This window comes from Molothrus aeneus, chromosome 9 (assembly GCF_037042795.1).
Source record: "Molothrus aeneus isolate 106 chromosome 9, BPBGC_Maene_1.0, whole genome shotgun sequence".
NCBI lineage: Eukaryota > Metazoa > Chordata > Aves > Passeriformes > Icteridae > Molothrus > Molothrus aeneus.
Genome location: NC_089654.1, coordinates 22,362,330 through 22,378,450, shown reverse-complemented (window position 1 = coordinate 22,378,450; position 16,121 = coordinate 22,362,330). Strand labels below are relative to the sequence as shown.

General features: G+C 37.1%; 1 protein-coding gene across 1 annotated transcript in view; it reads right to left on the bottom strand.

Annotated features, from left to right (window-relative positions):
• Positions 1 to 16,121, bottom strand: part of DENND1B (DENN domain containing 1B) — a 143,343-nt gene that overhangs the window by 56,640 nt on the left and 70,582 nt on the right. Inside the window, exons 6-9 of the mRNA XM_066555830.1 lie at positions 15,788 to 15,857; positions 14,706 to 14,786; positions 10,237 to 10,290; positions 7,122 to 7,232 (exon numbers count right to left, since the gene is read on the bottom strand). Of these exons, the coding sequence (XP_066411927.1) occupies positions 7,122 to 7,232; positions 10,237 to 10,290; positions 14,706 to 14,786; positions 15,788 to 15,857 (316 nt within the window). The remainder of the gene's footprint in view (positions 1 to 7,121; positions 7,233 to 10,236; positions 10,291 to 14,705; positions 14,787 to 15,787; positions 15,858 to 16,121) is intronic.

Sequence of the window (16,121 nt, the reverse complement as noted above, 5' to 3'; positions counted from 1 at the left end):
ATGAAAATCCAGCTCTCCTCTCTCACAGAAGGGAAAGAGAAAGGGAAATATATTTCCAGTTCACAGATGAATATTTTAACTTTTTCCCTTCTAAAAATTAAAGATGTAAAAGAAAACACTTATATAAAAAACTTATTTTCTCCCTGAATTGCTGTTGGGTTTTTTTTGGGATTATTCACTTCCTTTTATCATTCTTTCTGGGGGAAGGAAAGGGAAGAGATGAGTGTTATTCACGATTTTGACAGCACTTCATATACAATCAATTTCATTCTTTTCTTGCAGTTCTTGATTCACAAAGCAGCATTATGGCATCATTCTTGTGCATTAGCTTGGAAGAGAAAAGAGAAGGCTGCAGACACGGCTTGTTCCTTGCCCATGGCTCCAGGAGTGACACGCTGCCCAAGAGCGGAAGCTGAGCAGAAAATAGAACTGAAGTGGTAGTAGACAGGTGAGTGCTCTACAAGGAGTACCACTGACATTCTGTGCCTACACCAGGGACCCACAGGCACTTACAAAGATAATCAGAGGTATCCATATAACAAAGTAGGTGTGGGTGCAGACAAAAAACCATGTAACTTCATTCAGTTTCTCACTGTTTTCATACCACAAAGGTTTTTTCTATTTTTCGTAGGTTGAAAATGAAACTCTTGGAAGTAAATCACCAGGTTTTGTCCCTAAGACACCAGAGACTGGGTTAATAGCATGTCTCTTTTGATCCTATAATAAATTATGCTTCTTTATATCATCTGCTCAAAAACTGCAGTTTCCTCACATTTCTTCATTTCACCTCTGTATTTTCTTGATTTGTTTACTCTTATTTTGACATTCATTTATTGCCTAACTTCTGTATCTGTTCCTCACTCACAAAACCACGGAACACCACAAATATATACATCTTTGTGTCCCTTTCCTGGCCTTGATGCCTCCTTTATGACCCATCTCCATGGAGGAAGAGCTACCCTGCCATAAAATGAGGGGATTCTGCAAATGTTTCTCACCTCTGAAAGGAGAGCATCCAGGAAAATAATTTTTATTAACATTTCTTCCTCCAAAGGAAATCCATGGCATTTTCTTCTGCCATCCACTAATTAAGAAGCAGCAGGGACAAATTTCCTTGTGAATGGCTTACTTAAGACAATTTACTGTAGCAAAAGTAGAGACAACCACCAATGATGCTATAGCTCATCTTATCACTGGTGAAATGAGGGAAATAAGAGTGATAAAGCAGTAGCAAGTATGAAAAGGGGAAATATTGCCATACCAGCACACCAGACCAAGGGCTGGTATTACACTCACTCACCCTTCAGCAATTCCTCCTCATTGCTTTTGTTTCACACAACCACCAAATGACTTCAGTGGTACTTTCTGTAGGGGGGGAGACAGTTCTGCTCAACAGAATAAGGACTATTTCCCCTTCAGCTCTTCTTCAGCCCAACCACAAAGGACTCAGTTCCTAAAGGCTTCTCTGAGTCTCACAGCAGTGCTCACACTGGCTCTACACAGCATTTAGTTCCCTCAGTTTCTACTGAATTGCCAAAAGTCACAGGAAAATTAAATTCTGGAGCTAATTTGTAGATCTGTCTGTCTACATGCCTTTTCTTTTTACAGCATGGATTTTTAAGGCTTGGGATTTCAATTTTTTTTTTTTTTACAACACCCACTAATGGAGTTCTTCATGTTTTACATAGATGGCAGGTAATAGCAATTTCCAACTATTTACTGGCTTTTTCCCTCCTGCTCTCATTAAACAATTTTTTAAATCACATATTTCAATATCTTTTCACAAATTCCTTAAGCAATTATTTCTCCTGTGGTAATGAGAAAACTATTCAAAACTTCAAGACAGCTCAGTTTCCAAAACTGAGACAGCTTTCCAGATCTGGCTGTGTATTCTAACCCCACTTTATTCCTAATGACATCCCGTAGCTTCATTGCTGGAAACGTGCTCCCTGCAGGTGTCCCAATGGGAACTTCACTGCACCTACAACAGTTTACCCCCCTGCCCAGTTATCTTAGACTGCCTACACATGAGCTACAAAAAAAAATTAAATGCCACTTGTCATTTACTTCCATACCAAATGGCCTATCTGAGGTTATATTCCAAAATTAATTCTAATTATGCTTCTGGGAGCACAGTGAGTATCAGCAGAATATCCATTCTGCCTTGCAAGTTAATGATAAATTTCCATCCATTTCTTGACTTCTAAGAACTAAATTTAGCCCTTGAACACTTCCAGGTCACATGAATTTGAGATATGAATTAAATTTTAAATCTGTAATACTTTTTCCTGAGCAATTGCGGACAGTGTGACAAGAGCTAATGAGAAAAGAGAATAAAGCCAAGAGTCCAATTCACTGAGGGCATCTGGGGCAACTGTAGAAAGCTGTCTTCCCATGGAAGCGACAGTAAAAGTGATTCCACAAATATATGTGTGCAAATTTATATGCATGTGTGTAAATTCAGTGCTCCTACACCACCAAAACAAATAAATCTGTATCTTTTGTTGATATTTATGTCTGTTTTTGTAGGGCTACCAAAGAAAGCCAGAGGCAGCGCCAAGCAGAACTTGTAAGCACCGTGCTCTGAGACACGCCAGGCTTGTATTTCCCAAAACAAATACTGGTCAAAGCAGAGATAACATTTAGACATTTGCTTTAAAGTGTAGCATCCCTTCCACCTGCCAGTGCTGGCTGCAGAAGATCCAATCTAGTTAGCATATTCCTGACAGGCTGCTGAGAAAGCTCCTGTCAGACACTGGCCAGCCGGGTGCTGAGATGGAGCGCACAGCCCCAGCTGACTAGTTAGGGAGAGACTGCAGAGGTACAATTACAGAGGCATATGACAAGCTTTCATGCTTGAGTGACTTGAGAACCGATGACATGGCTTTAAACAGCAATCCTTCCTACCTCCGGTCACAAAACAGCAATAAGTCAACTGATGCACTGTTGTAAAATCATGATTTATTCCTTTGCTTTGAATACATGAGAGTGTGGTATGATGTTCTGGTAGACTACCACAGCAGGTGCACTTGGGGCCAAAACATCTAGGGCCTGCCTCCAGCATGCATAAAATCAATGCTGTAGCTCAGCCTTCCTAGAAAAGCCAATCCCAGCACTTTAATAATTTATAGAAAGACTGAATTAAAAAATTATTTGTACTGAAACTCATACAACTAATGCTCCATGCAACTAATAAGAATACATGCAGATGCAGTGACGTGTGAGGAAACAGTGCTGTGAAAGAACATACAGCCTGATGTTTAGGAAAGGTCTTCCTTTTGCTGCTAAAGTGAAATAACTAACAGCCACCTCTGTGAGTAGATCAATCCCTTTGTTTCATTCATCCTTTCGCTTAATCCAAAGCCACATAATTTGTTTCTCTTTCATAGTTTACTGTTCAAAAGCCAGAAATGGTAATTTTTGCTACAAACAGATCTTACAGAGCATAATCCTCAAGCAAGCTGAATCCATCTCGTTCTAACACTAAGCCTGAAGCAAGCTGTGAGGTTGGTGCTAATCACATTATTAAAGTGGTTGGAAAGTCTAGCTAATAAAAGAATCAACAGTTAGGGCAAATAATGACCCAGAAGCTACAACAGGATGGAGTGGTGGGAAGTTTCCACTTGTATCTTGGTAGTAATTGGAAGGACTAGCAGACAAATATCTACACCAAAGGAATTTTTAAAGGGGATAAACCCACAGAAAATCAATTTAAGGGGAAATGCAAAGAAAACACAACTGCAATATTCTGAAGATGTACATAAAACAAAACCTGCTTGGCTGAAATAAAATATAAGCTGAAACACCCTAAAGATGGTTCTTTTTTCTGTTTTTAGGGTTTCTTTTAATTAAAAAAACTCTACTCAGCAACTTAAAAAAAACAACCTTATTTTCTTCTGTTATTTCCTCTACAGTAAACCTTTTTAAATATAGCATCATGTTTTGGCCCCTTTTTTCCATACTAGGACTGATCCTTTCTTTGAATAAAATGGCAGTATGAAATTAACAGGGCAGAAATGGTAGACAAAGAATTCCTGAACATAAGTAAGTGCACTATTCCATTCCTGGCCCCACAAGAAGGGTGAGGAGAAAGTGAGCAAGGCCTTGAATTATGCCTTTTGTTATCAGTCACTGCCCTGAGATAGTGAACCGAAACAGAGCTGATAACTTGAAGGTGACATCACAACCCAGTCTCCATGAACTGACATAAACACTTGATATTCAGTTAAACCCAAAGATAAGACACAACTCCCTTAACAGAAAGTTGTGTTTGACTGCGCTTTTTTTGAACAAATAATTTTGTCTAGTATCAAGCTGTAATTTAGGAATATCAAAATAGGAACTTTGTACCAGTCTGCTGTGTTTTGTATGCAACAGCAAAACAGCACAAGACTTGCGCAAAGGATGATGCCCAATACACTCCATTTGCTTACTGTACTACATCAAGCAATCCCCATGTTAAAGAAGAAATATCTTTTGCCAAAAACACATTTAATCATTCTTGGCAATTCAATTAAATTCTTACAGGCAATACTGGAAAGTGTTTCATTAACTTTTTAAGCTATATTGCTCTGCAAAGAAGCAAGCCATGCATTACCCCTATTCTGTTTAGGAAAGAGATGAGCAGGCAGCACTGCTGGGAACCGAAGCTCTTAAGAAGCCAGATATATTTTTCTATTTCTTTTTTTATCAGAACTCACTAGTGCAAGTGAAAATTAACCAATCCTGTATCAAAAGTGGATCCAACATGATGTGGCAGTAATTTTGTTCAGCTATGAGTTAAGTAATGCCAGTAGACTGAAAAAGCAATCAGAGAAAAAGTGAAGCTGATGTGCTCTCTCATTTTGGATTGGACCTGCAAGCTACTATTTACATTCACAGCTTGGGGACACTCTCCAGGACATCCAAACACCACTACAAATGTCTGGAAAGCGACATAAATTATTTTCAAGTGAAGACACCAGCAAGATGGCTTTTAATTCATTAAAAGGTTAGGAATGAACAGCCAAAGGTAAACAAAGGTAAACAAAATTCTCACCACCAGAATATTCTATCTGTTGTTGTGTAATGACTTCCAAAGAGAAATCTGATCATTTAAATAAGGTGGTCTAGATCAGCACAGTCTAATTCTGGTACTTCCTCTCCTCTTGTCACATCACAGCACTAGAGACCAGCTGAGATGTTCAGCCTAACAAAAACAAGTCCTAAGCAGATCCAAATGTAGGCTGAGAGTACAATTCTAAATTGTGCCAAGCAGACGGACACGTGCTCACCTGCAGAATGAATTTTCCACGAGCTCAGAGCTGCCATCAGGATTCCTATCTCCTCTCTACTGGAGCAGTAAAATAGGGCTGACTGGGGCATCATTGGAGCTGAGCTTTTTTAATGGTTATTTCTTCTTTTCTTTTCCCCCTTTTTTTTTCCCTTTAAATACAGCAAGCTCTGTTTCAGACTAGCAAAGTGAAAAAAAATTCTGATTCCACAGTTTTGCTACATCATGTGAGCTTCTGTTAAGACAGCTTCCTTAAAAGGGCTTTCCCTTCAAAATTTATTTGCCCATTCAGGTCTTATTACTATGTTGTAATGTACAATTCTTTCCCTACCCATTTCAGGAAGGGGAGGGGAGCATGGAGAGGAGGAAAAAAAACCCCCTGTAATCAAATATGGAAATTTCCTAAGAAAAAGTAACATCTTTGATGGTTAAAAAGTCTATAACAGACTAGTAATGTGAAGATTGTGTAAATTAATTTAGTATTTATTTTGCTGGTTTTCAGGTGTTCATGTGGCTTCTGCTTATAGAACCCCATGTTTGCTTCACTCCAGTTGCCAGGACTGACCTGGCTCCATAGCCTGCAGAGCACTGGTAAAGTGCTGCCCTTGTGCACTGCTGTAACTGCAGTGCTGCCCTAACTGCAGCGCTGCCTTTGTGCACTGCCCGAACTGCAGCGCTGCTCACAGGCCCAGGGACCCAACACCATGCTGTTTAAAATAATAATAAGGCAATTAAATAATTACTACTGCATCTAGAATTGTAAAACCTGTCAGCCTTTTACGGCAATTCTGGACCTTCTCTATCTTCAATTTACTTTTGACTCAAAATAAATGGAAAGGATTTTTATCCATTATATATAATCAAAGAATTCTCACTCCTTACAGCACCTTCAAGTCTTTGAAAGCAGTATTTTTTAGTACTATATCCAACCTTGTACCCATGTGTTCATTTATTTGGTAGTGCAATGAGCAGTACTCAGAAATACAGAATTGATTTTCCATCACAGAGAGCATATTACACAATATGTTCTAGGCAGCATTCTTCAAAAAAATTTAGGTAATTGTGCTTAATAGGCTAAAGATTCTACATAAGAATTATACTCTGTGATTAAAACTTGGTTATAAAGTGAGTGTCTCTTATTGATGCAAAATTGACTTGGGAGTATTTTCAAAATACAGGGGATTTTAAAAATCTGTAAGATTCTGTGAAGAGTAAAATAAAATGGCATCTGAATATTTAGCCATACTTTCCAAACAAAATGCAACATTCTTTTATTAAGCAGCCTAAGCAGGCATAAGGAGGGAAAAGAAACATTTTAATGTGGGCATCAGCTCAAAACCTTTAATTAAAAAACTGCTATTTTGAGTTTTACATTATTGACAGTCTCAAGAGCTGCTCCAAATCAGAGATATTACAGTGTGCACTCCCAAACCACTCTAACAAAGATGAATCTACCTATTACCAGGTTAGGATAGCAGCTATTCTTAGGGACCCTTGATTTCTTTCAAGTAGCTCCAATGGAATAAGCCACAAGTGAATAATAAAGATCTTATAATAGCTCTTAAGAATTCTTTTTAGGTTAGAAGGCACAGAAATGACCTCGGGAGAGTTAAAGAACTCTCATCTCCTGATAAGAAAAATAATTAACCTTACTTAATGTATCTGAGTAGGTCTTACATAAATCAGACTTTTGTACTTCAAGAGCCAGACTAAAACCATATATTAGAAGAGCATGTAGATATTGTCCTATAAGTACACATGGAACATATCTAAAACCACAAAGGCCTGCAGGTCATTTTGTGAAATGTTCAATATATCCTACTTAGAAGGAGAAGTGTGAAGTACTTACAGTGCTTAGTTTGCTGGAGGTAATAATGATTCGTCTCTCATGCAACATACTGGCATAAAGTTGCAGCATGTTGTTCACATCCACAGCAACAAAATATTCAGTGAGGTTTCTCTGTTTGAATAAAAAATGTTAACAATATAGCAACAGTAATAGCCAAGCGGAACATTTGATGCCTATTACTTGCGAACATTTTTGTCTAATTAATAGGTGGGAAAAAAAACCAACCCCAAACTATTAAAGAAATCCCTTTGCACCAAAATTTGTTTGCTTTAAAAATAATTAATTGGGTTTTAAAGCAAATGAAAAGTTAACTGTGGTGTAAGTCATTAATATTTTTCTCATTTCATTAGGCTTGTGACTTAGATTTGCCCTTTCATATTTTCAAATTCAAAAAAAATATGAGATTGGGTATTATATCAATATATGCTTTTAAGATGACCACTACTTCCAGTCCAGGAACAGATCTTCCACCACAGTGGTAACTATTCTGTCACAGCTACAGTAATAAAACTGCTCCTTTGCCAGGATTTCCCAAAGGCAACACATTTTACTCCATTTCAAGTACAGCAAAACAGCTTGTTGAACAATACCAAGCTTTTGCTTGAGCTGTGTGTGCCAGGACATCAAACATCCCACAGAACTGGTGGAAGGTGCTGGGGTCTTCCTGCAGCCATCCTTTTCACCCCTGGTAAGAATCCCACTGTGGGGCTTCATCAGAGGCAAAGTCACCAGCACCTTCCATTAACAGTTCAGACATCAGAAAAGTGGGGGAAAAAGAGAAAAAGGGTGGGGGGATCTCTGTGTTCCAGCTGAATGTAACAATTATTTCTGCAGGGCACAGCACCAGAGACACACAAGTTCTGAATAAGCTAAAATAGCTACCAGCAAAATTGCCCAGGAAGACAGCAAATTTCTGTAAACACCAGAGAGCACATATGAAAATATACTAATACAGCCCTCAATATGCACAATATTTAATTCACAAATTCCTTATCATATCTGCAACCAGAGCTGCTATTCATCTCTTCGCAGGGACAACACTATTACTGAATGTTCATGTAGGAAGTCTATCAAGGATAGGCCTCAGCAGAAGGACAGACATCAACAGTGGAATTGTACACTAACATTCTATTCTGCATGTGGCCAACACACAGCAGCAAGGTCACCCAGCCCTGAAAAAACAGCCAGGGCAAGTAGCAAAAGCTTCAGAGTAGGGTGACTTCTTTTTTGAATATATTGCAACATTAAAGAAAAAATAAAATTGAAAAGACAAAGATCCAGTGGTCAATTCAGTTTCATTCAAATTCATAAACCCACTATTAATTTCAATATGTGGAATATCAGAATTATTCCTGGTCCACATGGCATAGAATTTTGGAAGAGATAAAAACCAGAGATTTAGGGCTACAAACACTCATTTTTAGGAAAAAAAAACCTCTGGTCTTTCAAATATTACTTTTAAGGGGTTGTCAGAGGCTGATGCACCATGAGAATCTCGGTCCAATTTACCTTGGACACTCTCTAACACTGCAGTTGATAATGGTGTGCTGATTCTGTGTTGAAAAAGCTGTGTTAAAAACCAGTTCACAATCTTTTACAGATCAATTTATCTTTGGGAGACAGTCACAGTTATTTCTTTGTTATAGTTGAAAAGTTGCTGCTCCTGAAATACATGAACCTTACAACAAAAGGTAAAAAAATTCATTTTATTGCTAATTTACTGTAATTACCTCATCTCTTCACTCCTTGCATGTTCTAACTCTCCATTAGTACCTTAATATTTTGATTCATACTGAAAGGATTAGACTTTTATTAGTGGAATAAAAAATAATTATAGAAAGGCACCTTATAATTATTTTACTTTCCTCGAACCAGGAAAATAAATCTACACTGGCATCACAGCAAGATCCTTGGTCAGCCACATGCCCAGCTAGATGCTTTCCCATATTTTCTTCAATTTAAGCCCATAACACACCTTCTAGCCTCCAAAACTCTACTTTATTAGAACACCAAGTAATAAGAGATCCCTTAAAAACTGAGGCATTCAAAACACAAGGTGAAACAGATGAAAATATATATTTAAGAACTAAGCCCTGTCCTGCTCAATGAGCCCTAGCAACAAGAGTCCTCTCCTTTATCCCTCCATCCAGCAACTTTCCCTGGTTTCTTGAGCTGTAACATGGTCCATGCCACCTCCTCAGAGTTTTCCACCATTTCCACCATTACCAAGATGTACCCTTAGGCCTCCTCTCTGCTACCAGCACCCTCCTGCTCCTCTCCCCTGGTGTTTCCTGGCTCTTGGTCCTTCCCTGGCACACCCCAATGCCAAGGGGAGCAGCTCCCTGCTGCCCCATCATCATCATCCACCAGGAACCAGCTCTGGGGCACTGCATGATTTTGGGAGCCCCCACAGCTTAACTTCCAGAAGGAAGTCACTGTTTGAAAGTGTGAAAACACACACCTATACAGCCATGCACAATTCCAGATTTAGAAGCTGGAGGGGGGGAAAAAGGACCTTTCAAAGCTCTTTTATGAGATGCTATCTAGCTAAACACATCACAGAGAATGTGAGCTGAGGTTTCCCATTTGCAATTTACCCACAGTACCATCCAGGATACAAGTCTTCATAAAGAAAATTAAAAAAAACTACAACCAGAAAAAAAAAAAGCCCCAAACCCCCTGTTCCTGGTGCTTGGTTAGCATTCAAGTGTAGGCAGCTACAGCATGTTTTCCAAAAGCCTGAAACAATGCCTTCTTGCACAAAAAATGACTGCATATCTTGATGGGTGAATTTGCTGCTGAGCAATGCAGTGTTTAAAGGGCACGTATGCAAATAAAACACAAGGTGCAGAAGTAGAATATATTTTATGGAAGTAATCCTAGTAAATGCAAAGAAGCCAAGTAACTACGAGCAAAGGGTGGATACAGCAGTGGTCAGAAATGCCCTGTTAATGCTTTAAAATGGGTTAATGAATGCAACAGTAAGTACCAACTAAAGGTTGCAATAACAGACATCAATCATTTCTAAAAACAGTCCTAGAAAAAAAAATCTCTTGATAAAAGCAAAGGTTCAGCCTAGCCCAAAATGAGGTTAAATAAGAAATGGAATACTTACACTTTCAGGGATAGTTGGCAATCCAGTTATATCAGGAGTAATGAAATACGAGTGCTAATTGATGGGAAAAAATAATTGATAATTTATGCACACAGGAAAAAAAGATTCTTTTCCTAAGAACCCAGCATTTAGGATTTCCAACCCCATCTGTGTTTAAGCAAATAGCCATTTTTCTAATAACATTCTTACTGCTGCTAGACAAAGAATTAAGCAGATCACGACATGAAATGACAAGCTCTGGTTCTGCACAGCACAAAACCAAGGGAACAAAATGCAGTTTTGAAACAAACCTGAAATTAAGCCAGCTTTAAATGTTGTCATGAGCCTGAGAGTAGCATTGATTAAATTAAGCATTGAATTAAAAATTGCAACAGAAAATGCTAAAGGACAAAATGTAAATTTAGAATGGAAAAGAAAAACCACTCACATGAGAAAAATATTTAGAACAGAAATATTATTACTTGATATAAATTCTCTTTCCAAACATCTTTGAACCAAAAAATGTGGTAACAAAAATGCAAGCAAGATCTGAAGCCTGAGATCCTGCAATCATTTATGAAATACATTAACAATTTTATGCATCTTAGTTTGAGGCCATCTAGGATGTAAATATAAAATGGGTTAAACTAAAACCAGATGTAATGTAAATTAACTCTCATTAATCCAATGCTCCTATTAGTTATCAGACATGGATTTAGCTCAGTAATTTTAAGTCATTTCTGCATGTTAATCTAAATTTTGAAAGAGAAAAAAAATGACTGCATGCTAAATAAATAATTATTGATTTTAGCTTTTGTTTTCTAGAGAATTTTGTTTTTTCAGACTTTTTGTTTTTACAGTATATTTTTACAATTGTAATTAGCAACACAAAGACATAGCTTTCATAGTTCTCAAGTCAAACTTGAAAAAGATATGCCAAAACTAAGACTATAAGACTTAAATGTGTCTTGCATTCAAGAAAAAAAAATACTATTAAGTCTGTGTAGGAGACTTATTAAACCAGCTTGATACATTTAATAGAAAATTTTCCCCACAAATTAGGTCATTTGGCAATAGTTAAAATTTAAGGAAAAAGCTGGCTTAAAAAAGGCATCCCATAAACATCATACCACTTGCACAATAAATATCACAGGTATTGTTTACCATCAACAGGAAAAAAAAATTTCTCTGCTCAAGAAGAGGAAAATATTCAGATTAAATTCAGATAGAATGCCTGCATTCTTCAGAAGTATATTGAGAACAGAAAATTATTCCCTATATGTAATAAGGTCACAGAATATTTATCAAAAGATTTCTCAGTAATGAAGTTATTAACTTAGAGAAGTAATTATTTCTAATTAAAAAAGTAATAATATTTCACTCATTAAACAGAAAAGGAAGCCAAATCTATGAGAAGCAAAAGCTATTACTGCAGTCATTAAGAGTCATAAAGCAGCAAAAATACTGTGGTATGGAGTCCTTGCACATCTTTGTGAACTCCCTTAGGAAGATGAATGACCTTGGAAGAGATACTAAATTAATAGTTGTTGTCCTGTATAAAGTTTTCTCTAAAAAGGACACTGTAAAATGCAAGTTTTGCTCATCAGCTCAAGGGTTTGATTTTCATAGAATTTTTTACCAAAGGATTATGACACACACACATAGCTCTGAAGCTGGATTTAAACAGAAAAGGTACATTAATATTAGATGGGTCATTTAGGCCAAAGACAGAAGCAGAACTCCCCAAAGGACAGGCATAAATAAGCCTCAAATCAACAGAGATGTCCTATAGCAAGTGATTATTTCTTTAATTATTATAGCTTTTAGATAGTCAGTGCCTTTTAAACTCACCGATACAAGACAAGGCTGTTTTTTCAAAACTTGCTCACTTGCAAAAATCATCTCTTGGTTCTTATGCAAGATGAGAGAAAGATTGAACAGTTGACTTTTGAGTTTTCCAACAAGAAAGGCCAAAGCTGGCTCTACTGCTTGTAATATTCCATGTTTAAAATACTGGCTGAAAGTAAGTTTTATTCCTTTTATTCCTCCCCCATTTGAATTCAGACTTAGCTAGCCTTCCCAATAATGACAACATTTTTAATAAATTAAAACAAACAAAAAAAAGTGAACTAAATTATTTTTAAGCTCAGGTTTCACAGAACACATGACTACCTCATAAATTTCAGCTGCAAACTATTTGTTACTGGGACCAACAGGTGAGAATACAACTTGGCCCCTAAGTAGACAAAGGCATTCTGACCAAAGATTGCTGGGAAACACCACATATCCAGATACTGGATGTTATTTATGCACGGTTATGCACACACAATCCTAAGGACCACTGTGGTCTGCCACCCAAACCCTGCTGCAGTATCCATGAGCCTTTACCCTGCAGCACATCTGAGTGAAATCCAAACCAGACTGATCCTGGCACAAGGAAAAGCCACCTCAGGATGTCATTTCTACAATTATTTTTTAGACTGTAATTTCTTTTTAAGTCTATGACTACTGATGGTTCCAGTCTAGCTTTTTTTACCATATCTGAGGACCAAGAAAGAAACATCAATATAAAAGACTAGAACTGCAAGTGGCAATAAATATTTCCCTGCTCCCTGCAGCATTACAAAAACAGAGATGCCTTTAGATCCAACAAGCATTGGGATTCCAGCTGACCCATTCCTCCTTGCTCTGTCCTATCTGAACCCACAATATTTGCTCTACTGTCCCTGCAGCCAAGCATTTGGCAAGAGGTTTGCATTTCAATAGCCATTGTTCAGCAAGAAAGATTACAAACGCCTTGATAAAACTGGGAACAAGGCATAATCGAGGAAAAACAATTCCAAAGTCAGACAACATTGAAATAAAACCAACAAGTATCGACTTTATGGCAAGCAATCTGTCATTTCAGCGTAGCCAGCTGTATTCACCAAGACAGCCATGCCCACATTCCCCACAACATTCATTTTGAGGTAAGCAATTTATGGACAAGATGAACTTTGTGAGAAATACAAGGGAAAATATATTTAAAACTTCTTTGTGTCCTTCCTCTTTAAAACAGGAGTTTTAAAGGATATTTTATAAAGCATTTTAGAGTTGCCAAATTATAATTGGTTGTAATACTACCTTTAATGATAGCAAAATATTATTTGAGATAAAGTATTTTTGGCAAAGGTGCAAGGAACTGAAACGTCACACTGACAACAGAAAGAAAAAACATATCAACAGAAACAATTCCAACTGCAGCCTCAAATCCAGTTCATTGTTTTGGTGAAAAACAACACACAAGACTGGAATGACTTCCAAATAGTCAATTAGCTCTGTACATGGTGGGAAAATATTAGGTCTCTATAACCTAGTGAAAATACAAGGAATCTGAAATATGAAAAATTAAAATAAAATAAAGGTAGTATTATGTTAAGCAGTTAGGATCAGTAACTGCTGGAACAGAAGTGGTAGACTCCACTTTTCCTGCCTTCATAACAAGGCCAGATGCTTCTCTAGAGTCTGTGCTTACTTCGATTGAAGTATGGGGCTTATTTCTAAGATACATGAGCTAAAAGTCACAAGAAACCACACAAATAAGGTCAAGATAAATAACCTAATGATACTTCAGTGTGTGTGGAAGTGAAGCCTTTACAAAATCTCTACTTCTTGTGTCCTGCAACGTGTGATGGCTCAACCAAGACCCAGCTGTTTGCACACTGTGGCAAGTGCAGTAACTGTACAGATGCTCTGAACATGCAGCACAGGTTCTGCACTGGATTTGTACTTCATGCAAGCTCTACAAATATGTTTAAACATGCACTCACAAGCTATTCTGGTTAAAACTTGAGGAACCATAACAATGGCATATCCACTTTTTGATGTTTCTGCAGCAACACCATCTTGCCCCACTACCACCATCCCATCCCACATCACAAAAAGTTGGAGCACAAAAGCAAAGGAGGCCTGGACACGTTATTTCACCAAGATGCGCTTCAAGTTCCACTTAACAGGGTGTGCTTCTACTGCTCTTCCTACAACATTTTTGTATGATTAAGCAAAACTAGGAAAAGAGGAAGAAAGATGGGAAAGCAGCCAGCTTTCACAGACTTTTGACCAATCCTGAAACTGTACCTACTCAGACATAAGAGGCAATAAAACTGAGTTAGTGTCTCCTGATGCACAGCAGGAGAAACCAAAATTGTCTACATGAAACAGCTGGAAACACAAAAAAGTAGTTCTAGCACTGTCAGATCCCACTGCAGTTTACTTTCTCATCCATAGAGCAAAATTCAAATTTCTTCTTCTTTATGACTATGACTTTTAGAAAACAACATGAGACAGAGACAGTCTCTACCGTGCACAGAGGGGAAAAAAAGAGGTTGCCCAAGCCAGTTAATGATGGGAAGCAACACAAATTTACTCATTCAAAGGGTTGAGGTTTCTTTTTCTTTCAACTTTACCTACTATTTCATAGTCAGTAAGAATAAAACAGAAAAAATACTTACCACACTTAAACTGACTAAAGCATTTGCCTTTGGCACAGGATGGCTGTACAATGATTTCAACAAATCATTTGAGTCATTTTCCTGTAGGGAATACATTTTAAAGTTAATTAATTATCATATAAAAACTAATTACTATTTACTACACATCAAACTACATATTGACAAAGAGATATAAATATTTAATAACCAAAACAATTGTAATTCTACTACAGTGAAATACAGACCAAAACCAAGGTCTAATTATAGCATTTGTAAGACTTACATATATTCCACTTCATTGAATCACACAGCTTATACCAAACTTTCCTATTTATCTTTTTACATACAATATCATCATTCTCCATGGTCCATTTACTATAATGCATAATTATTGCTTACTCTATACTTCATATGTTTTTGAAATGTCAGCTTTTCCAGTCTCCAGCATATGGCTAAATATTGATGCTTTTTTTTTTTTTTAATTGAAATCTAATACACTAATATAAAGCAGAAAGGTATAGCTTTAATGTTGTCAGGAAAGACAGATGCCAGTAGGTCCTTTGCTGTGGAATCTTGGAATACATCTAATTGCTCATGAATATGCAAACTAAACTATCATGATTCTTCACCAAATGCTGCAAGTAATTCTGTCTTGCTACTTGAGATGTCAGAATTACGAGAGGTAGTTTTTAGTTAATCTGAAGGGTGAAACAGTACATCGTATTTCATACAGTTCTGAACAAAAGTGTCTGCAGCTGATAATCAGATAGTTCCAGAGAGCTACAGTTTACAATCAATACATCATGCAGCTCTCCAGTGATGTGACACTGCTCACACTTCACACAGGACCTGTTTATGCTGAGGCTGACACATTATAAAGGTATATTTTCAGCAGCTTTTCTAGAATAATGTGGGATTCAAGTGACTGTGGAAGCTGTATGTTCAAAGTCTTTGAATTTCAGTAATAGGAATAAAACTTGCTTCTAAATCCTACTAAAATCTTAAACTTTTAAACCGTATAGAATCCCTTTACAGTATTTGAAATGGTGACTAATATTTCAAGGAAAATATTTTACAAAAAAAACTAGAATATGTAAAATTACCTGTTCTTTAGCCAAATAATCTGCCAGGGTATTTAGGAGCTTGTAGTATACTTCAAACCATGGTAGGTAACTAAAACAGAAGGAAAAAAGTATTTTAATAAAATATCAATGTATTTCTCCAGTGCTTATAAACCACTACAATGACTGATCTGACTTGCACGTTTTTATAACATCTCTACATACAAATAAAAAGCATATCAACATTTTCCCCAAAAATTCAATGGCACATCACTGATAGACAGTATAGATAGATGGTTTCTTTATGCTGCTCCGTTAAGAGCAGATTAACTCATAATAATTAGACTTCTTAGTATTTTCAAGGCACCAAAAACCC